The sequence below is a fragment of the Sapajus apella genome, unplaced genomic scaffold (assembly GCF_009761245.1).
Source record: "Sapajus apella isolate SASKATOON/1434 unplaced genomic scaffold, GSC_monkey_1.0 scaffold453, whole genome shotgun sequence".
Classification (NCBI taxonomy): Eukaryota; Metazoa; Chordata; class Mammalia; order Primates; family Cebidae; genus Sapajus; species Sapajus apella.
The window spans coordinates 18,029-42,744 of record NW_022437389.1 but is presented as its reverse complement, the minus strand read 5'-3'; the positions used below and the strand labels follow the sequence as shown (position 1 = coordinate 42,744).

General features: G+C 39.7%; 1 protein-coding gene and 2 pseudogenes across 3 annotated transcripts; all 3 read right to left on the bottom strand.

The window, feature by feature from the left end:
* Window positions 1-1,556: 1,556 nt before the first annotated feature.
* LOC116545947 lies at window positions 1,557-2,242 on the bottom strand (annotated as a pseudogene). The gene has a single exon (XR_004266519.1). The product of XR_004266519.1 is annotated as a peptidyl-prolyl cis-trans isomerase FKBP1A pseudogene (transcript).
* Window positions 2,243-20,297: 18,055 nt separating this feature from the next.
* Window positions 20,298-22,482, bottom strand: LOC116545945 (leucine zipper protein 6-like). The gene is made up of 2 exons (XM_032272349.1): window positions 22,447-22,482; window positions 20,298-21,005 (listed from the first exon to the last, which is right to left on the bottom strand). Exons 1-2 carry the CDS (start codon window positions 22,480-22,482, stop codon window positions 20,823-20,825), a joined length of 219 nt encoding a protein of 72 aa, XP_032128240.1. The 3' UTR covers window positions 20,298-20,822.
* Window positions 22,483-23,298: 816 nt separating this feature from the next.
* LOC116545946 lies at window positions 23,299-23,841 on the bottom strand (annotated as a pseudogene). The gene has a single exon (XR_004266518.1). The product of XR_004266518.1 is annotated as a myotrophin pseudogene (transcript).
* Window positions 23,842-24,716: the final 875 nt, after the last annotated feature.

The following is a 24,716-nucleotide window of genomic DNA, read 5'->3' as shown; positions in this document are numbered from 1 at the left end:
ATGGCCCATGTTGCTATTTTCTTTGCATTCATCTCTTAATTTATATTTTTTAATCACAAAACAATGTTACCATCTACTATGTTGTGAAATTCTTTATTATAAAATAATGGTTCTAAATCACAGCATGTAACTTCTTAGCATTTTATTTCATGCATATATTTTAATTCATTTAACAATTACTTAGAGAAGATTGATGATGTGACTTGTTAGATAAGTTATTGGTAGCATAGACATGAACAAGAGAGAGATGGTATGAGGTGGATAACCTTGCAGGATTCTATACATTAAGCTATGGACAAACAACAGGATACTTACAGATTCGAGTTGCTGCTGTGAAAAATCATAAAGCAGTGTGTTGCATCAGAGAATAATTGATGTGTGTGTGTGTGTGTGTGTCATGCCTCTTTAGATTTGGGAAAGCTCTGAAGGATGAAAAGAATACAGGCAGGTGAAGACCCTGAGAAACAGCATTTCAACAAAGATTGAAGGTAAGATGGAAACAAAAAAATCAAATGTGTCTGAATATGTAGAAGATGAAATTGGAAACTAAATAATACAGGGTGCTTTGTAGTTTATCTTAAGGAAATCATATTTTAGGTACAATAGAAAGCCACCAAAAGATATTAAGCAATAGAGTGACACAATCAGATTTTTTTTTTTTTGAGAAAAGCCAGCATAAAGCACTTTTATTGCAATAATAAAACTTGAAACTCATATATGGTGGTGGGGGGAGGGAGCAGCAATGATTTCTCTCACCAAATCACTACACAAGACAGCAAAGGGGTGAGAAGGGGCTGAGGGAGGAAAAGCCAGAAAACTTTGAGATCAGCAGAGGGAGCCAAGCATCAAAAAACAAGAGATGCTGAAGCTGTGATGACCAGCATCATTTTCGTAAGAGAATATTCAAGGATTTGTCATGATGGCTGGGCTTTCATTGGGTGTTAAGTCTACAAACAGCACCTTCAATTTAAACTGTCAATTAAAGTTCTCAAGATTTAGGAAGTGGTGGAGCTTGGAAAGTTATGAGATTACAATATTCCTAAAAGTCCATTAGAAAAACCACAGGATGGGGTGAGGGGAGGGGAATAAGCCAGGCCACAAAGAAGGCTTCAGAGATCCCTGCTGGCTCAGGGACAGATAGATACCTGTAGTGTCCAACATTGCAGTGAAAATGACCTGCTTTCAAAGGCAGAGGGTTTAAGGAGAGGGTGGGGTGGGACTGGTGGAGGCAAAGGCTCTCCCCATCCCCACCTCAGTTTTAGGTAGGGCTTTTATTTTAACACAAAGACATCTCTCAACTTGGAGAATAATTCAGCCCTCAATAGCGCCTCAAATCTGCTATGGCTTTGCAGCGCAGCAGCAAGAATGTTTCATATATAATAGATAAAAATTTCATCCAAAAAATTAAAATATTCTTGCAACCCCCGCCCCCAAACACCAATTCCTATTCTAAAGTTAACCTATCACTTGTGCTGTTAATACTTGATTATGTACTTAATTGGAAACCTAGATCCAAAAGACCGAAACTGAATCTTCACCCCAAAATGAAAACAAAATAAAATGAATAACTTGAGGTTTATGGCATATAGTTTAGGTAAACACACATACGAGGATAAAGGGGAAGAGGAAATGGAGGTGTAGGAAGCAAAGCTGAGTGACAGAACACATTCAGTCAGGGCAGATGTCTATACAGAGTGTAGTGGAACATCAGGAAAAGCTCCATATGGATTCATGTGCACGCATCTGGAGGCACCAGATCCCTCCATGGCAGACCCAAGAACAGAGAGCTAAGGGAGGAGGCCATTCCTGTTATTCCAGTTTTAGAAGCTCCACATCGAAGACAAGAGTGGCATGTGGTGGGATGATGCCTGGGTGCCCAGTGGAACCGTAGGCATAATCTGGAGTTATAGTCAGTTTGACTCTCTGACCCACACTCATCTGGGCAACCCCTTCTTCCCAGCCTCGGATCACCTTCTGGTTGCCTAGCATAAACTTAAAGGGCTTGTTTCTGTCCCGGGAGGAATCAAATTTCTTTCCATCTTCAAGCATCCCGGTGTAGTGTACCATGCAGGTCTGGCCGCGCTTTGGGAAGGTGCGCCCGTCTCCTGGGGAGATGGTTTCCACCTGCACTCCCATGGCGGCGGTGGACACTGGACGGGCAGGCAGCGCGATGGGCGGCGTGGACTGACAGCAAACTGGCGGCGGTTCCACAGCTCTGCCTAGTCCCTCGGCGAGTTGCCGGCACACGCTGGAATTTATGTTTTAAAGCTCTCTAGAAAGGGTGATGGAGGCAGTGAAAAGGGGCTGGTGAATGGATATAAGCATGCAGTTAGATAAAACAAGTAAGTTCTAGCATTCAATAGTACAGTAGGGTGACTATAGTTAATTTCTGGTATATTTCAGAATCCCTAAAAGAGATTTTTGAAATGTTTCCAACACGAAGAAAATATCAATGTTCAAGGTCATGGATATCTTAAATACCCTGATTTGATCATTACACATCATATGCATGGATCAAAATATTACATGTAGCCATAAAAAGATAAAATTATTTATCAATTAAAAGATTTTTTTTTTTTTTTAGAGACGGGGTCTTGCTATGTCACCCAGGCTGGAGTGCAGTGGCTATTCACAGGTGCAATCCCACTGCTGATCAGCACGGGAGTTTTGACCTGCTCCATTTCCGACCGTGGCCGGTTCAGCCCTCCTTAGGCAACCTTGTGGTCCCCTGCTCCCAGGAGGTCACCATATTGATGCTGAACTGAGTGCAAACACCAGATTGGCATGGCGCACTACAGCCCAGAACTCCTGGAATCAAGCGATCCTCCAGCCTCAGCCTCCCGAGTAGCTGAGACTACAGGCATGCACCACAGCATTCGGCAATAAAAAGATTTTAAAATAAGAGATATTAAAAACAAAACAAAACAAAAAAACCTCTGCCTCTTGGATCATAGTAAGGTCAGAATGTTTCCAAGTTCTTTTACTTAGGTTAATGTCCTCCATTAAAGTCAATTTTAAAAGTCAATTAAAAGGCCATAGAAAAGGCAATTACAGGTTTCTGGGGAAGGAATTGTATTACCTTGAACTAGGACAGTGATAAGTGGGCAAATTCAGTACACTGTATTTGTTGAAGTTTGCTTACCTGGTTTCAGTGTTAGATTGTATATCAGAGGCCAAGAAGAGAAGTAGTCAAGGATGGCTGATGGGTTTGGGCTTGAACAGATGGATATATGACGGTGTAATATATTGAGATGGTGTAAAGAAGCAGGGACATTTTGAGATGGGAAGGGGAGAGAAAATTGAATGTTCCATTTAGGACACATCAATTTTGAAATGCTTGGTAGCCATCAAATTGGAGACATTGAGTAAGCACTTTTTTGCCTATGAGACTGGAACTTTGGGGAAGTGATTTGGAAATATAAATCACGATGTATATGATTTTCAAACCATACAGGGTTGACTGGGTGAAGTCACTCACAGGAAAAGTTTGGAGAAGGAAGAAGACCAGGCCAGAACCTTAAAGCACCTCAGCATTCATTGTGTCAGCAGTGAGTAAAGCCAGCCAAGGAGCCCATTGAAAATCGTCCTCAAGGTAGGAGAAAAACCCAGAGAGTATGTGGCGACAGTGATGGAGATCTTGGTGTTTTAGAATGAAATTCTGGTCAATAAACTTGCTCTTTTTTTTTTTTTTCTGAGACCAAATCTCGCTCTGTCACCCAGGCTGGAGTGCAATGACCTGATCTCAGCTTACTGCAACCTCCACCTCCCGGGTCAAGTGATTCTCTTGCCTCAGCCTCCTGAATGGCTGGGACTACAGGCACGCATCACCACGCCCAGATAATTTTTGTATTTTTAATAGAAACCCGTGCAGGATGGTCTTGATCTCTTGACCTTATGATCTGCCCGCCTCAGCCTCCCAAAGTGCTAGGATTACAGACGTGAGCTGCCGGGCCCGGCCAATCTTGTTCTTAAGGACAGGAAAATGCTTATTAAATCAAGCAACTTGGAGGTCATTGGTGACCATGGCAAAAGCAGTTCCGGCTGCATAGTGAGAGGCAAGCCATGGGAGAGAGTCAAGGAGTGAGTGGGCTTTAGGAAACAAAGACATTGAGGCTGGAAGCAAGCCCGCTCCTGACAGGCTCGTTTCCTTTCAGATCTTGACAGCAAAGGGGGTGCTGGTCCAGTCCTAAGATGGAGGGGAGAGAGAATTCCCAATTATAACTCTCTAGCTGCTTGTACCATCAGATGGTAAAGAAGCTAGCTCACTTTTTAAAAACTTTTTTAAATTTTATTTTTATAGATTCAGGGGTACATTGCAGGTTTTGTACTTGGATATGTTTCATAATGGTGCGGTTTGGGTTTCCAGTGTATCCGTCACCCAAATACTAAACACTGTGCCCAATAGGTAGTTTCTCAACACTTCCCCGCTCATGCTCCCCACTTTGGAATTCCCAGGTTCCATTGTTTCCTTCTGCATGTCCTTGTGTGCTCATTGTTTAGCTCCCACTTATGAGGAAGAACATGCTGTATTTGATTTTTTTCTCTCCCAAGTTATTTTACTCAGGGTCTTGGTCTCCAGCTCCATCTGTGTTGCTGCAAAAGAAATGATTTTATTCTTTCTGATGGCTGCATAGTATTTCATGGTGTATTTGTACCATGTTTTGTTTATCCAGTCATCTGGGGATGAACACTTAGGTTGATACCACGACTTTGCCATTGTAGATAGTGCTGAGATAAACATACAAGAACAGGTATCTTTTTGATATAGCAACTTCTTTTTCTTTGAGTAGATGCCCAGTAGTGGGTTTACTTAGTCAAATGGTAGCCCTGTTTTTAGTTCTTTGAGAAATCTCCATAGTGTTTTCTGTTGAGATTGTACTAATTTCTGTTCCAGCCAACAGTGTATAAACTGGATTATAAGTTTTCTCTGGATTATCACCAGTGTCTATGGGTTTCATATTTGCTTTTTATTAATAGTCATTCTGAGTAGCGTGAGCCATTCTGAGTATGTGAGTAGTGTAAGTAGCCAAGTAGCCATTCTGAGTAGTGTAGTAATAGCCATTCTGAGTAGTGTGCAACTTTAATCTGCTTTTGCCTGGTGTGGTGGCACGTGCCTGTAATGTCGTCTACTCAGCAGTTGAGGCAAGAGAATCACTTGAACCTGGAAGGTGGAGGTTGTAGTGGGCCAAGATCACACCATTGCACTCCAGCCTGGGCAACAGAGTAAGGCTCTATCTCAAAAAAAAAAACAAAAAAACTTTTATTGCAAATGGGTGTAGAATTTCGTCAATTTTTGTTTCAATTGAAATGATATTTTTCTATTGTCTTGTTAATATGGTGTATGACATTGATTTTCATACATGGAACCATCCTCACATTCCAAGAATAAATCTCACCTGGCTATGTTGTATAATGCTTTTAATATGTTGCTTAATACAGTTTGCTGATGTTTATTGGAGGATTTTGCATTCACATTCATAAGGGATATCAGTGCTATTTTCCTTTCTCTCTGAACCATTTCACATCTTCTTGAGAGGCCTGTCCTGGTCCCCCATGAAATCTCGACTAATGTTAAATAAGCTTTTTCGTACTCTCTCAGTGTGTATGTGCCACGTAGCCATCAGTGTCAACATCAGAACCACACTTTTTCAGGTGACCATAACAATTGGCACCGTCCCCATGCCAAGGGCTATGTCCTCTTGCTCTGGGTTGCTAACCTGCTCTGTTGCTTGATGGCCAGCATGCACTCTGAGCTGCTGCTTGTTGCTCTGTGTTGCATAGTTGAAGTCTAGCAGGCCTCAGTTCTAGATTCAGCTGAGAAAAGTCACCAATTTGCATAATTCCTTGTCATTTGTGAGCAGTAACATGAGATTGGGGTGCTCCATAAAGTGGCTCTGGTTCAAGAGTTTTGGTGGAGGCCTATCTCAGTATTTCAGAATGAAGCTGTCACTGGTGCTGGGCGTGGGCTTAATCTACAGGTCTGGGGCTGGGAGCTTGTTGTGATATTTTATTGTGTGTAGCTTTTGAGCCCATCAGATGGTTATTCCTGAAAGAGTGGTCATTTGGAAAAGAGAAAGAAAGAGGAGAGAGAGGGTGAGGAAGTTGCCATTACATGGTGTCCTAAGGTCCATACTCACTAGGACCATTAAGTACCTCTGCTCCTACTGCTGCTGCCCATGCCTCTAACTCAGTAAAGACTCTGACCGTCCAGGTTGTCAGGGACAACCCCATGGAATCCTTGTAGCACAGCAAAAGTATTAGTTTAAACCTAATAAAGCCTGGTGTCCTTAAACTACATAAAACCTCTACTGCCATGCGAGAGGCCCCTAAGGGATAATACTCATTTGAAAATCTCTGTAGAAAGAAATTACACAAACTACAGTAAATACGGTAAATGCTGATAATACTCCTGAAAGTCTTACCAGTGGTCAGAAAACAATATCATGGAGAAAGAGGATAGACTTTTTTTTTTTTTTTTTTTTTTTTTTTTGAGATGGAGTCTTGTTCTGTCACCCAGGCTCTAGTGCAATGGCACGGTCTCAGTTCACTGCAACTTCTGCCTCCCGGATTCAAGTGATTCTCCTGCCTCAGGCTCCTGAGTAGCTGGGACTGTAGGTGCACACCACCATACCCAGCTAATTTCTGTATTTTTAGTATACACAGGGTTTTGCCATGTTGGCCAGGCTGGACCCAAACTCCTGACCTCATCATCCACCCACCTCAGCCTCCCAAAGTGCTGGATTACAGGCATAAGCCACTGCACCCGGCCATGGAAATAAATTTTTGTTATTGCCTTTCTTCCAAAAACAACAAAAATCAGAAACAACAGTACATAATTTGAACCATTTGGAAATCAAATATATGCTGACAGTCTGAGAAAATTCAAAACACTTTCTTAATTAAAAACACTTACCTAGGGTCCAGGTATGGTAGGTTATGCTTGTAATCCCAGCACTTTGGGATGCTGAAATAGGAGGATTGCTTGAACCCAGGAGTCCAAGACCAACTTAGGAGACACACTGAGACTCCCATCTCTACAAAAAGTAAAAAGATTAAATTAGCCAGGTGTGGTGGCATGTGCCTGTAGTCTCAGCTCTCTGGGGTGTCAGGGTGAAGTGGGAGGATCACTTGTGGTTGAGAGTTCAAGGCTGCAGTGAGCTGTCATTACATTTTTGTATTGTAGCACGGGTAACAGAGCAAGATCTTGACCCCTCCTCCCTGCCCCAAATAAAATAAAAATGAAAAATAATAACACTTAACCAGGAGTAGAAGAAAACTCCATCATCATGACAAAAGCCGTATATGAAAAGCTCACATCCAGCTTCATAATCAAAAATAAAATATCAAAAGCTTTTTCTCTAAGATCAGGAATAAGGGATTGAAGCCCAGTCTCACCTTCTATTCACCATATGACTGCAAGTCCTAGCCAGACCAACTGGACAAGGAAAAGAAATAAAAGGCATCTGTGTTGGACAGGAAGAAGTAAAATTATCCTTTTTTCAGATGACAGATTATGAAGAAACCTCTAATGACTTAGTTTTAAAAATTTTAAAGTAATATAGTCATCCTTCAGCATCTATGGGGGTTGATTCCAGGACCGCCTCAGATACCAAATTTATAGATACTCAGTTCTCTTAAATAAAATGATGTACATAGTATTTGAATCTTATTTACACAGATTCTCACATAGTTTATTTCTAGATTACCTCTAATACTTAATACAATGTAAATAGTTGTTATAATGTATTGTTTAGGAAATAATAACTACAAAAAAGGTTTACAAGTTCAGTACAACCATCGGCTTTTTCTCTGAATATTCTTGATCTGTGGTTGGTGCAATTCACCCAAGTGGAATCCAGTGACATGGAGTGCTGACCACCAACCAGCTACATACATATGATTTCAGCAAAATTTCAGTATACAAAATTAGCATGAAGAAATCAGATGTGTTTCTATACACTGTCAGGGCCGATCAGAAATGTGAAATAATACCACTTACAATAGCACAAAATATAACAAATATTTTAGAATAAATGTAACCAAGAAGGCAAAAGACTTATAAACTGAAAACTACAAAGCATTGCTAAAATAAAGCAAAGAAGATACAAATAAAAAGAAAACTGTCTGCCGGGCGGGGTGGCTCATGCCTGTAAGCCTAGCACTTTGGGAGGCTAAGGTGGGTGGATCACCTGAGGTCAGGAGTTCAGGACCAGCCTGGCCATCATGGTGAAACTCCGTCTTAAAAAAAAAAAAAGGAAAGAAAAGAAAACTCTCTGTGATATTGCAAAAGATATACTCGGTTTTTGTCCTGTTTTTTGTTCTACAACTCCTCAAATACTTGGGATTTTCTAAGTGATGTGTCTTTCTGTGTGCTGATGAGATGACTGACAACTCCTGGATCACCAGAGGATATGGATTGTTGCCTAGTGAATCAACTGTGTGATTAGAGGGTTGGAATATTCAGTCCCTCTTCAACCTCTCTGGAGGGGAGAGGAGCTCAAGGTTAAGTTCATCAGCAGTGGGCAATTATGATTCCATAAAGACCCAAAACGACTGATTTAGGGAAGTTTCCAGACAGATGACGATGTGGAGGCTTCTGTCTTGAATCTGGTCGTCACTTTGGATAGCACTGACATTTTAACAATATTAAATCTTCCAATCCACGAGTATGGGATGCCTTTACATTTATTTCTGTCTTCTGTAATTTCTTTCATTAGTATTTTGCAGTTTTTACTATACAAGTATTTTCCCTTTTTAATTAAGTTTATCCTCTGTTTTTCTTGTTGATGCTGTTGTAAATGGTATTGCTTTTTAAATTTCTCTTTTGGATAATCTGTTGTTAATGTATAGACATGCAATAGGTTTCTGTATGTTGATTTTTTTTTAATCCTACAACTTTGCTAAATTTGCTCTTTAGCTCTAATAGGTTTTTTTCATGAAGTATTTAGGATTTTTCACATATATGATGATGTCATCTGCAAACCGAGATAATTTTACTTGTTTCTTTCCAATTTGGCTGCCTTTTGTTTTTTTTTCCTTGCCTAATTGCTGACTGTGGCTTCTAGTATTATGTTGAATGGAAGTGATGAGAGTGGGCATCCATGCCTTGTTCCTTGTCTTTAAGGAAAAGCTTTCAGGTTTTTACTCTTGAGCCTGATGTTAGTTGTGGGCTTTTCATATGTGACCCTTATTATGTTAAGGTAATTGACAGAGCAGGAGCATCACCATCTTGGACAAGCCCCTCATTCTAAAGTTTATCTTAATAAAAAACCACCCAAATCCAAAGGGCATCAGCCTCATGACTAAGGTCAGCATGACCATAAACCACAAATAACATCTCCAACCAGAAACATCTAAACTCATCCCCAACCAGAGACATGCTAGCCCCAAGATAACCCCTCTCCAGGCCAAAAAGATGTCTGCTCAACATAACTTCCCCTTCTCCCAGAGAGATTCCAGCCCCACCATAAACTTCTCCACACATATAAACATTCCAAGCTTCTGTTAAGCCCCCTCATCCTAAGACCAATATATACTCTTAGTCTGTAAGAGAAAGGGCTCCTAACCAAAATTGGCCAGGAGTGCCTCTCAGGTTTTGTCTAAAGTAAACATGTATTTAACTGCCAGCCACGTTTCATGTTTCTTTCCTCCTCCTTTAACTCTTTTTTTTTTTTTTTTTTTTTTTTTGAGTCGGAGTTTCGCTCTTGTTACCCAGGCTGGAGTGCAATGGCGCAATCTCGGCTCACCGCAACCTCCGTCTCCTGGGTTCAGGCAATTCTCCTGCCTCAGCCTCCCGAGTAGCTGGGATTACAGGCACGCGCCACCATGCCCAGCTAATTTTTTGTATTTTTAGTAGAGACGGGGTTTCACCATGTTGACCAGGATAGTCTCGATCTCTTGACCTCGTGATCCACCCGCCTCGGCCTCCCAAAGTGCTGGGATTACAGGCTTGAGCCACCGCGCCCAGCCTCTCCTCCTTTAACTCTTACGGTAATATCTTTCTATGATTAGTTGTTGGAAGTTTTTTTTTTTTTTTTATCATAAAATGGTGTTGTATTTTGTCAGATGCTTTTTCTTTATCTATTGAGATGACCAGGTGATTTTTATCCTTCATTCTGTTGGTGTAGTATATTAATTAATTTTTATGTGTTGAGCCAACTTTTCATAATAAAGCAGGAATGGCCACAAGAAACAAACCTCTGGGACACCGAACTGGGAAGGAAGGGGTGGTTTATTCAGCCAGGAGCAAGGCAGCATAGCTGCCTAACAGCCAAGCTCATCTAACAAAGAAAGACCCTGTCCTTACATAGGCTTACAACCCTAGAAATTACACGTGAAAGGGTTTTGGGTTTACAGCTTTAGAAATTACATGTGAAAAGGTCTTGTGCTTACAACTCTAGAAATTACATGTGAAAGGGTCTTGGGTTTACCGCTTTAGAAATTACATGTGAAAGGGTCTTGGTCCGTGGAGTAGGTGTGGGGTATGTGACTTAGGTGGGGGTTTGATCTTGTTTAGGTAAAAACAATGCCTTCTGAAAAGATTCCTCCATACCATGCCTGTGATCTATAGGAGGGCGATTAAGGTGGTACCAGGTCTGCCAGCCTTTACTTCTCCTATAGAAATGTAATGTGGAAGTCAAGGGGAAGGTAGTCTTAGATGCTTAGTTCTTCTTCCTCAATCCCAAGGATAAATCCTATTTAGTAATGATGTATTATCCTTTTAATACATGATTGGGTTCGGTTTTCTGGTATTTTTTTGTGGATTTTTGCATCTGAGTTCATCAGGGATATTAACATGACGTTTAATTTTTTTACATGGGCTTTGACTTTGGTATGTGGGTATTGCTGGCCTCTTAGCAGGAGTTTGGAAGTGTTCCCTCCTCTTCAGTGCCTTTGAAAGAGTTTGAGAAGGATTTTCTTTAATTCTTTAAATGTTTGGTGGAATTCACCAGTGAAGCCATCTGGTCCTGAGTGTTTTTTGGTTGGGAGATTTTTTATTACTGATTCAATTTCCTTAGTAGTTATAGGCTGTTCAGATTTTCTGTTCTTCATGATTCAGTATTGGTAGGTTGTTTCTGGAAATTTACCATTTCTTCTAGGTTATTCAATTTGTTGATGTATAATTGTTAATGATACTCTCAGGATTCTTTTTATTTCTGTGGCAGCAGTTGTAATGTCTCCTCTTTCATTTCTGATTTTATTTATTTGAGTCTTTCCTTTTATTCTTGGTCTAGCTAAAATTTGTTAATTTTCTAATTTTTTCAAAAATCCAACTCTTAGTTTCATTGACCTGTTAAAAATTCTTTTTCTAGCTTCAATTTATTTCTGCTCTAATTTGATGATTCCCCCCCCCCCTTTTTTTTTTTTTTTTTTTGCCTAACTTTAGGCTTGGTTTGTTCTTTTTCTAGTTTTTTGAGGTGTTACATAATTGATTTCATGTCTTTTTCAAAGTCAGCATCTATTACTATAAATTTCCTTCCTAGCACTGCTTTTGCTGCATCCCGTAAATTTTGGTATGCTGTGTTTTCATTTTCATTTGTCACAAGATGTTTTCTGAGTTTCCTTTTGATTTCTTCTTTGATAAATCGGTTGTTCAAAAATGTGTTCTTTAATTTTCAGAAATTTGTGAAATTTCCAGTTTTCCTATATCTGTTAATTTCCAGCTTCATTTCATTGTAATCAGAAAAGATACTTAATATAAACTCAGTGTTCTTGTGTTTGTTGAAACTTGCTTTTTGACCCAAAATGTGATCTGTTCTGAAGAGTGTTCTGTGTGCTTGTGAAGAATGTGCATTCTTCTGCAATTGGGTGTAATGTTCTCTATGTCTGTTTGGTCCATTTGGTCAATAGTGTTGTTCAACTCTGCTGTGTCCTTATTGATTTTCTGTGTGGATGTTCTATCCATTATTGAAAGCTGGGTATTGAAGGCTACTATTATTGAATTGCTGTTTCTCTTTTCTCGGTTTGGTTCTCCCAATGTTTGCTTTATTTTATTTATTTATTTTTATTTTTTTGAGACAGAGTTTCACTCTTTCGCCCAGGCTGGAGTGAAGTGGTGCAATCTCGGATCACTGCAGCCTCCGCCTGCACCCACCCCCCTGCTCCCCCCAGCCCCCTTCCCCCCACTCCCGGGTTCAAGCAATTCTCATGTCTCAGCCTCCTAAGTAGCTAGGATTACAGGCGTGTGCCACCAAGCCCAGTTAATTTTTGTATTTTTAGTAGAGAGGGGGTTTCACCATGTTGGCCAGGCTGGTCCCAAACTCTTGACCTCAGGGGATCCACCCACCTCAGCCTCCCAAAATGGTAAGATTACAGGTGTGAACCACGGAGCCCGGTCCAGTGTTTGCTTTACATACAGTATTTAAGTGCTGTGATGTTGGTTGTAGGTATGTTTCTAGTTGTTCTATCTTTCTGGTGAATTGACCCTTTTATCATTTTATAATGTCTTACTTTGTCTGTTGTGACAGTTTTTGGCTGAAAGTCTATTTTGTCTGAGATAAGTTTAGCCACACCTGCTCTATTTTGGTTTCAATTTGCATGGATTATCTTCTAACCATTCTTTCACTTTCAGCCTATGAGTGTCCTTGTATCTAAAGTGAGTCTCTTACAGACATTTAGTTAGATCTTGTTTTTTAATCCATTCAGCCACTCTGTGTCTTTTGATAGGGGAGTTTATTCACATTTGAATTAATTTTTGATAAAGAAATTGAACTACTTTTGTCCATAAAACTTCTAACACCAAATGTGTGGGGTTTTTTGCTACTGACATCAAATATGTGGTATATCTTTTTTAACACCAATTATCCAGTTCTCTGGACACCAGTTGTGTGTCTTATAATTGAATAAAATACTAATTACCCAGAGGTAGTGTCAGACTCCACATTTTATTTATTTTTTATTTTATTTTTATTAAATTTTTTTTTTTTTGAGACAAGGCCTCACTTTGTCACCAGGCTGGAGTGCAGTGGTGTGATCACAGCTCACTGCAGCCTCCATCTCCTGGGTTCAAGCTATCCTCCCACTTCAGTCTTCCAAATAGCTGGGACTAAAGCTACTCCTGCACCACCACACCTAGCTAATTTTTGTATTTTCTAGACAGGGTCTCACTGAGTTGCCCAAGCTGGTCTTAAACTCCTGGGCTTAAGATATGCCTGCCTCCGCCTCCCAAAGGATTAGGATTACAGATATGATCCACCACACCCAGCTAATACTTTTTAATTTTAACAGAAAGAACAGATCTGAACTCATATGCTTCTGATAAAAGTGAGTCAAGATGTATAAAGACAAAGTTGACTAAATTGTAAGAAGAAATTTATAAATGAACCATGATAGGAAGAGGCTTAAATATACATCTGTTAGTAATTATAAGTCAGTTGGACAAAAATTAGCAAGGAAATAGAGTATTTTAAAAACAAAATGAACAGCTAGATTTGTTAGAACAAAACTAAAGAATACATAATTTTCTCAGGCACACATGGCATGTTTTTAAAAACTGGCTACCCAATGTTCCATATAGCAAAAGAAAGTTTTATATGAGTTGTTATCATAGAAACAGTTTCTATAATTATAGTGCAATTAGAGTAGAAATGAATAATAAAGAGATAAAAATATATGTGAGGCAATTGAAAAACACAGAAGATTGAAAATAAGCAAATATAAATTGCACTATTCATAAACAGAAAACAATATGGTTGTCTACAAAGAAAGCCCAAGAGAATATACAGAAATTATTGAAATTAATGGGAATTAGTAAGGCTGCTGAATCTTAGAATAACTGGATTCCTGTGAAGAATGTGTTACCATAAGAAAATGCTATAAAAACCATTTGCAAAGAGTATAGTGCCTTGGGATCAAGATAACAAAAACATACAAGACTTCTGCGGAAAATATGTCATAAAACTTTATTAGAATTTGAGACCTAAATGCATGGAGATAGGACACCACTTCCACACGTAGGCAAACTAAGTATCCCTCCAAAAAATGCTCTTCAATTTAATCTAATTTCAAGATTATGCTGAACATTTGTTTGTTTGTGTATTTATTTTTGACAAACTGGTTCTAAAATGTGTATGGAGAGACAATGGGGCACATGTAGCTAAGAGAATGCTGAAGATGGAGACAGGGTGATGAAGAGACCAGCCCTACAGACATGGAGACATGTCACGCGGCACCCTCATTGCTGGTGTTTGGGTTTATCCGAGGGCCCAGCACGTGGAACAAAGACGCTCACAGCCTCGGAGCTGCGAAGTACGTAACTCTGGATGCTGAAGATGATGTTGTTCCCATTCTCTTTTACCCAATTATTAAACGTGAAGCTTGACCCAGTGTCTTTCCCTCTAGCTTTCCCAACAATCCAAAGTAGTCAAAGCTCTTTTTTACCTCAGAAAAATCCACTGGAACACAATGGTAAGAATAATTTCTAGAGCATTAGGAACTATAACGGAAGGATTTGAAAGCACTCTTAATGTTTAAAACTGCTGGGAAAAATCACCATGCCTATACATACTATGTTTACAAATTTTGGAAAACAGAGAAGCAAGAAAAAACTGAGATATAATTATAAAGTAGGCAGTTTTGAAGAAGTCAGGTGACCATACAATCAGTAATATCCTGCATAAAGCGTGGCAAAGTTGGGAATGACCTGTACTAATAATAAATTTTTAAATAAGAATTGTTAGAAATTCCTACACATTCAGCAAGATACATTGCAAAAAATGAAATGAAAAACACTCTATTATGATATCTGCCTTAATACATACAACATGCATCATGATTTTATTTATGTATTTTCAAGACTGTGTATGCATTGTCAATGTTAAAAACAATTAGTGTGTAGTTTTTCCTACATTTAAAAAATGTAGTTTTTAATTGTTTCCTTAAAATTCAACTATCCACAAGGAATAACTAATACACTTACATTTTTACTCTAGGCTGTTTTTCAAAACAGCAATCACAGGAATTAAAACATTTCTAGGGAATGTTACAGATAGGTTGATCTTTAACACCAGAAATTGATTCAGTGTATTATCCGCACATTTATAAAAAACACACGTCCAGGTTCACTCCCCTTATAATCTGGTGGTTCCTTCTACTTTGTTGACCACTGGTTTCACAACACAGCTAAATATTACTATGTTGGCAATAATCGATGGGCTTTCCTTAGGGGAAATCACAGGGGCTTAACCCAAATAAAGCTATGCCATTTTATTTTGTCTGATCTTGGTAGCAATCTGTTTCAATAAAACAATTTTTTAATTTTTAGGATATTCATTTTATATTTCTTCCTGTCTTGCCAAATATACTGCTGGTCACTTTATTAAAAATTTTATGCAGCATAAAAACTTAAAAATGCTAAATGTTCTACCTTAAATGAGTGTTTTGACACCTAAATAGAATTGGAATGGCTACTAAGTCATTATTTTTTGGTGCAAAGGAGTTTGGTGCAAAGGTATTAGCATAAAAACTTTAAAATGCTAAATTTTCTGCCTTAAATGAGTGTTTTGACACCAAAATAGAATTAGAATGGCTACTAAGTCAGTATTTTTTGGTGCAAAGCTATTAGTTTGGGTCATGTTAAATTGCAGACTTTTTGACCTGCCAAAGTGGTAGTTTCAGATGCTCCAGCCTGTATATCCTAGAGTGAGTGGTGGCTTTGTGATTGTTAGGAATTAAAACTTACTAAGTTCTACACAGATGAAGGGCATCAGAAAGATAAACTAGATGAGCGATTATTTGTCCATAAATCAGAAATACATGTGTAATCGAAGTATTACAACAAAAATTCTGAACAGCTTGAGAGCTGTAGAGAAATCGCTTTACTCTGTCCAGATTGGAGGTTGTTGGTCCAGCCAGCTCACCTGCCAGGTCTCTTGCTCCTATGCTAGTCCTTTTTGTGTTGGAACCACAGATATTAGTGTTCCCCCCTAATATTAATTTACGTGATGATATTGTTGTCATTATTATTATTTGTAATATCCAGCATATTTCCTGGGGCATGAATCGTACTTGAGTCCATATGCCCAACACACAGGGCCCGGCAAGTACAAGATGTGCAATAAGTGTCCATGCACGGGTGGTGACAGTCATTGGCCAAGCACTTTCCCATGCCTTACCCTACGTAATAACTTTAAGAGTGGATTATATCATACCTTCATCTTGCTCTTGAATCAGTATTTTTTTGTTTTTAAATTTATAACATCAATGAGTAAGGAAATGACTAGTAATCACAATAGAAATCTCTTAAGACTTTATCAATAAAGTTCTGATATTTGAAATCCTAAATCTTCTCAGTCAGATGTGTTTTTGGTGAAGGTTGATTGCTATTCCTTGCATGGTAACTGCATTTAAGTTTAATGCAGTGGCTACATTGGAAAGAGCAGTGACATGCTTAATTGCCTGGAGAATGTAATGTCACACCTCCACCCATGACCACTTCCTTTTCTGTGGTCAGGTTCATGAAGAGTAACACTGGCTCTCAGGTGACCTCACTAAATACATTACTGTGTTTAAGTGTTCACATGAGCAATGTGATTTCCCTGCTATTATGGATGACGAGAAGAGTCAAAAAATTCTGTAAAATATCTGAAAAGATTTATTCTGAGCCAAATATGAGTGACCAATGGTCCGTGACAACCCTCAGGAGATCCTGAAAACATGTGCCCAAGATTGTCGGGGTACAGCCTAGTTTGTATGTTTTAGGGAGACATGAGACATCAGTCAAATACATGTAAGATGTACATTGGTTCAGTTTGGAAAGGCAGCACCAAGCCGGGAAGGGGAGGCTTCCAGGTTATGTATGGGTAGATGTAACAATTTTCTGGTTGCCAATTGTTTGAAAGAGTTAAGTTATTAACTGGAAGACTTGGAATCAGTAGAAAGGAATGTCTGGATTATGATGATAAGGCATTGTGGAGACCAAAGTTTATCATGCAGATGAAGCCTCCAGGCTTCAGAGAGAAGAAGTTGAAAATGTTTCTCAGCAGACTTAGTTTGTTCTGTGGTAATTCTGAAAGGGAGGAGGGTGTAATGAGGCACCCCGCACCCCCCATCATGGCCTGAACCAGTCCCTCAGGTTAGCCTTGGAATGCCCTTGCCCAGAGGAGGGGTCTATTCATATGGCTGGTGGGCTTAGAATTGTATTGTTGGTTTACCTTATGTATTTTCAAATGTAATTTAATACCTCTTGAATGGGAATGAAAGGCTATTATTTACTGTATGTTGTTCAGAATAACATTAAGGTACTTGTGTTTGCCTCCTGAGACCAGTGACACAGAAGTTCTTTCCCATAAGGAGCTCCTACTGGTCACTCGGGTCGTGGGGACAGACACAGGCTGGCCATGTTCTGAAGTGGTTTACATGCGGGGGGCCTCTGCTCTGCCAAAGGGACAGTAAGTGGTGGCAAGAGGAACTGTCTTGGCCTCCTAATGATATATGTCCATGTTTTATGGGAAATTTAGCTGCATGGGTTAATAACAGCATTGTGTGCCCTGGTAATCTATATTTCATTAGGAATAATTAACTTGAAAAAGAAATGTAACTTATAATTAGGAAAAAAGTGATAAAAATGATATTACCTCTGGGTGATGTCTCTTTGATATAGTGTTTAAATAAGGCCACAGCTGTGAAGACAAATGGAATCATCTGAAATATTATCTCACTTGTTAGCAAGTGTTTCATCCATACCTACTTTATTGAAAGCTAAGATCGATAAAATTGGTCAGTGAATGAGAAAACACGAGGACAGAGCCATCAGGCCTGTCAGCTCATTAGCGCCTTGTGAACTCTGCATGTTCACAAGGAAACCTCCATGACCTCAGCTCCCCTGAAACAGGCAGAATGAAACACATGTGTTCTAGCTTTGATCTCGTCTCTCATGAATATGCTCTATCCAGGACTTCTCTGTCATCACTCCCCAGAACCTGGAAGAAGAAGCCATAGCCATGCCAGGAGTGTGTCAGGTTGTGCAGGAGCCAGCAGCAGCAGCCACATATGATGGGCTGTTTGCACACAAGGTGGGTGTGCCCATGGAGCAGGTCACAAGAACCTGTGGGAGATCACAGACTACAGAGCTCCTTCTGGCATTTGGCACGCTAAGGAAAGTATGAGGCAATTCTGTCTGATTATTTAAAATGGAACTGTTTCTGTCCCAAGCCCATTTACTTTAGGAGGAGATAGGATTCCATTCTTGAGATGTCCATGGCTGCTTCTGATGGATCTGGTGGCAGTTCTTTCTGGATTTCTCAGAAGATCATCAGTGCAGCACCCTGAGGAAAGCAGTAACATAGAAATTACGCACTTCTTCTGGAGATTCACTTTTATGCAAATCAAAGATGAAGCATTTTGGGGGCAATAATAGGATGTTAATTGTTAATCAATTCTGGGTCCTGGGAATATGAGGGAGTTTAGTTATTTATATTTTATATTCCTCTTTAAAAATCTTTAAAATTGGCCAGTCGTGGTGGCTCACGCCTATAATCCCAGCACTTTGGGAGGCCAAGGCGGGTGGATCATAGGGATCGAGACCATCCTAGCCAGCATGGTGAAACCCCATCTCTACTAAAAATACAAAAATTAGCCGGGTATGGTGGCTCATGCCTGTAATCACAGCTACTCGGGAGGTTGAGACACGAGAATTGTTTGAACCAGGGAGTCGGAGGTTGCTGTGAGCCAAGATTGTACCACTGCACTCCAGCCTGGCGACAGAGGGAGACTCCATCTCAAAAAAATTAAAAATAAATAAAATTAAATTGAAGAAAAAGATAAAACTCTTTTAAAAGTTTTAAAAAACATCAAAAATGCGACAGTTATTTTCTCTTGAGATATTTAAGGATTAGAGCTACTTTAAAATATACATAAAGCAAGAGTCTGGCACAGATGTATTCCTTTTTTTTTTTTTTTTTTTTTTTTTTTTTTTAAGACAGTCTCTTTTTGTCACCAGGTGCCAGGCCAGAGTGCAGTGGCATGATCTTGGCTCACTGCAACCTCTGCCTCCCGTGTTCAAGCAATTCTCCTGCCTCAGCCTCCCGAGTAGCTGGGACTACAGGCGCGTGCCACCACACCCAGCTAATTTTTGTATTTTTTTAGTAGAGATGGGGTTTCACCATGTTGGCCAGGATGGTCTCAATCTCTTGACCTCATGATCTGCCCGCCTTGGCCTCCCCAAGTGCTGGGATTATAGGCGTGAGCCACTGCGCCCGGCCCACGTATTCCTAACATAACCAAACTGTGTGTCATTCCAGAGATTTTGGCGTACTCTGGAATGGGCACCTCGATGATCTACAGTTTTCAAGAACGGTACAGTTACATCTTCAGTAAGAACTCCAGCTTCTTTGCAGCTTTATTTCCTGAGGAGCTCATGCTGACCTGAGAGACGGCCACACTGAGCTGCTGAACCACTATCCCCCAGCTTACTGTTCTACGTGAGCTCCTTCTGCGAGGAATACCTTTCAGTTGCTCTCTCCCTAAAAGGTGAGTGTCCTCAGCATAAGAACAAGAAGAGTGAGGCAAAAATATGGCCATAACAAGGTGGGGCCTTTCAGTGTTCAAACCACAAACATGAAACTCAACAGCATTCCCTGCAACTGTCATTTTATTAGCATTGGTTTATTTTTTCAGTATAGCCCAAAATATATATCAGAAAAGTTAAATTTTGGTGGTTAAAATTAAGATACCTTTCTTCCATAAGATTTTGATCATTTTTATGTATTTGATATAAAACTGTGTTGCTTGTTGCCAGGAGTCCTTTCCTTCTCTAGATGAATAAGTTACATTTTTAATCAATTTACTTTGAAATAAGAGATATTATCTTATCTATGGAAACTATTTCTCCTCCTAAATAATGTGTCACTTAAGTCATATAAAAGCTGATATCCGTGTGCATAGTTACCCACAGTTGCCCTTCATGCATTGTCAGCTGGGAAGTCGCTCGTGTCATCTCTGCATGAAACAGAGAAGTGGCGCCAGAGTTACCCAGCCCATGCCCAAGCAGGGCTTTTTTAGCTGTGCACATTGGAGAGCAACACCAGCCTTCAACCTTGCCTCATCTCATGGCACATGAGGGGAGAAAATTCTGGAAGCACCTCCACACTTGGCATAGGCAAAAAGTGCGTTGTGGAGTAGAGTGTCTACTTGTAAAGGAGACCGTTGTGTGGGTTGGGAGGTTTAGCTATTGTCGTAAACCCACTTCTCTCTTTTCCCTGTTCCTTAATTATGGCAGAAACATTAGGAAAAAAATCCTGGTTGTGCAAAGAAAAACAAATTAGCTATGCAAATATCAGTAAATATATTAAAATGTTTTCTTTTTTTTTTTGTAGCACAATTCAAGTTAATACCATTTGTTCTTGCAACACAAAACTTAAACACAATATTATTTAGCATTCGGATGTACATGAACTAGGATACTTATGAGAAAGAAACCCAATTGCGTCAAAAGTATGACATTGTGGAAAAAATGAACTCAAAAGTATCAAAATGCACAAAGCACTAGTCTTCCGCCATTACTGCTTAGAAAGATATGATTGTTTCTCCATTTACAAAATAGAATCAGGACAATTTAATTTTTTTATATTTTGCATGCAAAACACTGCAATTGCTTATTTATGTAGGAGGGCACTCTCACCAGCTTCTTCTATACACAATTGAGTATACAATATTGCATGGAAGAAAACAGCAGCTCAATTGAAATTTTAGAAAAAAATCAAATAGATAAATGTAGATTTAAAATCCATTACTTGGGAAAATAAATCAATGAATAAAAGGTCTACTTGTTTGCAGCTTCCACACACGGCACCTACCTACTACCTCTCCTCCATGCTTAACTGGGTTTAAAAAGGTGAGCTATGCGTAGAGGAACTACTTAGGATATTCAAGTGCTGTATTTGAACTATAAGCCTATAGATGGCAGTCTGCAGCTGCAAGGGAGAACTTGCTAGTACACTACTATAAACAGGTAAATTACCTGTTTGTACTTGATATAGTGCATATGAAATGACTGATTTAATACAAAACTACAGAACATGCAAACTTTTTTAATGAGATGTTAAGTATTACTTCAGTGGAGAGCAAAACTTACTTAACTTTTTGCTAATGCGTGTAGTACCAAAAAGCAAACATGGTTTTAGCTTCCTTTACTCAAAATATGAACATTAAGTGTTGTGAATTTGTCTGCCAAGTGGCTCAGAAATACATTATAAATAACCTAGTTAAAAAAGAAACTGTGAACCATCTTGGTCAGTCTATTCAATTCTATGTTTATATGTTATTTCCTCAAGCAATCGCTTCATAATTATGGGGTTTACAAAAAGGCTGAGAAAGAAGAGGGAAGGCGAAACAGCCTCTACTGCATTACAAGGAACATCAGGATAAACTGTACAAAGAATCACATGGTTTCCATACCATGACTGTAGAAAGCAGACCAGGTTTAGGAATGATAGGACAGTGCACTCTCTGCAATAGCCAACTACAACAAAACACTTTGAAAGCAATGGTGAAAATTATGTAAAGAGGAAAATTCAAGCCTTTAAATAGCATTATGTCAAGAGGTGAAAACAGAGGTATCAAAACGCCCTGTTGCATTACGTTGATAGTTATAGACTGATAAAGTGACCTCCATTTTCAATGAGGATGTCTCCATATTTTAGTTCAGTGATGTAATAAAGTACTGATTACTGACTTTTAACCCAACTCCTAATAGGCTGCATTAAGACAGCAAAATTAGCCAAATATGACAACGTATTTAAACCACTACTTTGTGATTGTTTTCTTGGATGTAGGAAAATTACAGGGTTAGGCTAGTTGTAAGTGAAAAAGCCACAGGATTAAAAAAAGGGCTCATGGGGAAAAATACACACACCCATACACACCTACACACCCACCCACACAACCACATGCCAGCCAACCAATCAGCAACTCATCAGTAAAACTTATTAACCAGGGTGACTGTTCTTGATAATAGTTTAACCCTGCTGTAGAATGCTATGTTGCCTTTAAAAATCAATTATTATCCACAATCTGAATATCAGGCCCTAACCCACCCTCCCCTCTCTCAAAATTTGAGGTATATTCAATTATTGTATGACTTGGCTAAGAAAAACTCTTTTTTAGTAAGCTTATATGGATGGCAAGTCAAAGGAATCAATATTTCAAATGCAAGATATAAAATTTAAGCTTATATATGTTAGTTAGCTGTACTGCTCATGAAATAAATATTTGGAAATATGTGTAAATATCTGCAGGTCATAAGAACACCATTTTAGGGCACTGTATTCTAAGAACAGAGAATACATCTTGAAGTCATCACACTTTATGCGATTCATAAAAGCGACAAAAAATATTATGCAGGTGGGTTGGCATATGTTCAGCAGACGCCTATCAACAACTCTGGGAAACCTGGTTACAAGTGTATTTTTGAAGGGATGGGGCTAACTTTGTCCAAACAGTAAATCTCACCCCAGTGATAGCTTTGGTGCAATAAGTAATCAGCATTCAAGATGGGTCTGAGAGAGGCATTCTAAAGAATGTTCTTTAATTCTCCACACATAACCGAGGTCAATCCATTCAAACAGCTAATAAAGAAAATCCATAGGTACTAAGATAACTGTTCTCTCTTTATATGATACTAACAGCCTTATGGCTATGATTCTATTTTTAAATCCCCTTTTACTACCAGCAGGAGTTTGAAAGTGTTTCAATGCTATATAAATGTAAGAATCTAGAGGAGAAAAAAAATATGCATACTGGAATGCTTTCTCCTTTAGACTTCCCAAACTTAAGATTTTATAAATAAAACTAGTCAGCTGTATCTAAAGAGACATGAAATCCATGTGAAAGGGGAGAGAAAGTCCAAAGTTCAGTCATCCAGCAATTTAGGAGTGTGCCCCTCCTTACCTTAACTAAGCTTCCACATAAAGCTTAAAGTCACTGAGGAAAGATTTGGTCACCAACCTTATAGGCAGCGCTCTTACCTATGCCAGGAAATCCCCAGTAGAGTGCATTCTTAAGGCAGAAGAGCTAAGTGCTTATCTCAGCACCCTAACTTTACATCACAGCAGCCACTACTGCTCACACAGTTAGGGCTACCAAATATGTAGAGTTGGCCTGTGTAGAATCAGACCTTCAACACAATCTAATTAATATATTAGCTAGGGAGCTGAAAAGGTCAAATGTTACTGGTGTATTTTGTCTTTGCTCTCCCTTGGGTATAAGGTGTACATTTTATTAGAAAGGGAAAAGAGGCTTACTTGATCAGGAATCCCAGTAAAAGCCTGATCATGATTCTTTAGCCCCTCCTCCAAAACATGGTTTTGTTTTGTTTTTTTCCTGGTAGACTGATTTGTTATGAATTTCTCTCTCCCCTCACCCCTCTTAAAGTATTTAGCTGAAGAAGCTGGCAGATAAGAGAGTGACAGACAGACAGGGAGCAGTGTGAGGCCACAGAAGAGTCATTCTTCCCAAGTTATCAGTCCGTCCATCCATCACTGGAGAAGAGCTTTGATTGCCTGGTTGTCAGTGGCTTCAAAGGCGGTCAGTCCATCTGGGCCTTTCACAGTCTTATCAGCACCTTTTGACAGAAGCAATTTCACACAAGAAACATGACCCTCATAGACAGCAGACAGCAGAGGAGTAATATGATGTTTATCTGGAGCATTAATATCTGCTCCTTTTAGCAGCAGAAATTCTAGAATTTCAAGCTGCCCACAGTCTGCTGCGTAATGAAGAGGCTTCCTTCCACCTTCTAGTGTCCGGTTGACATCATCTCCCTTGGCCACAGTCTTTCACCTCATCCAAGTCTCCGTTTTTCAGGGCCCACATGAACTCCTTGTCACACATCACTGCAGCGGGGCAGTCCGGTTGGCTGGGCAGGAGATGAGGAGGCGGTGGCAGCAGCAAGCGGATGCCGCTGGGCAAGAGGGAGGCAGGGCCGTGCGAAGCCAGAGAGAAGAGAGGGTGGGTTAGGCTGCCAGGTGGGCGAGGCAGTTGTCCGCTGCGCCCACTCCGTTTGGGCGGGAGAAAGAAAGTTCTTTTGTGGCCATGGGGCCCAGCAGAGCAGGTTCCGCCTCTTTAAAATGTTTTCAAGGTGCACCCGTGTTGTAAGGGGTATCAGAACCTCATTCTTTATGGCTAAATTATATTTCATTGTATGTGTCTACCACAATTTTTAAATTCAGTCATCTGCTGGGTGGTTTTCACCTTTTGAAAATTGTGACGAAAGTTACTATTAACATATTTTAAAAAACATGTGAAATGCTTATAAAAACTGAATGGTAATGCAGTATTGCTTAAGGTTTTGCCATTTAATAATATAAATTTTACATAAATAACAGAGCCTCACTCAGTTTTCATAGCATTAACTTCAACTTTTGCCTTTATTTAATGAAAATGGGGGAACTTGATTGTTGGTGGTTTTTAAGAGTTAGGTTCTCACTCTGTCACCCAGGCTGGAGTACAGTGCTGCAGTCACAGCTCACCGCCACCTCGAACTCCTGGGCTCAAGGAATCCCTTTGCCTCAGTCTCCTGAGTAGCCAGGACTACAGGTATGCACCACTGTGGAAGGAAAATAAAATGAAATGAAATAGAACAGAATATAGTTCAAATAATAAGCATAACGTAGGCAGGAGTTAACTAAAAGTAAAGGCAAAGCAGACTGGGCACGCCCTCTCTTTACACAGGTAAGAGTACCAGAGCGCATCTTCAGGGCTGCTGCTGGCACATTCCTGCA

Coding starts and splice junctions, on each gene's coding strand:
- LOC116545945 (XM_032272349.1), bottom strand. CDS start 22,482: ATGCTGATTACTTATTGCACCAAAGCTATCACTGGG. Junction 21,006..22,446: donor GCACCAAAGCTATCACTGGG/GTGAGATTTACT, acceptor CATGTTCTGTAG/TTTTGTATTAAATCAGTCAT.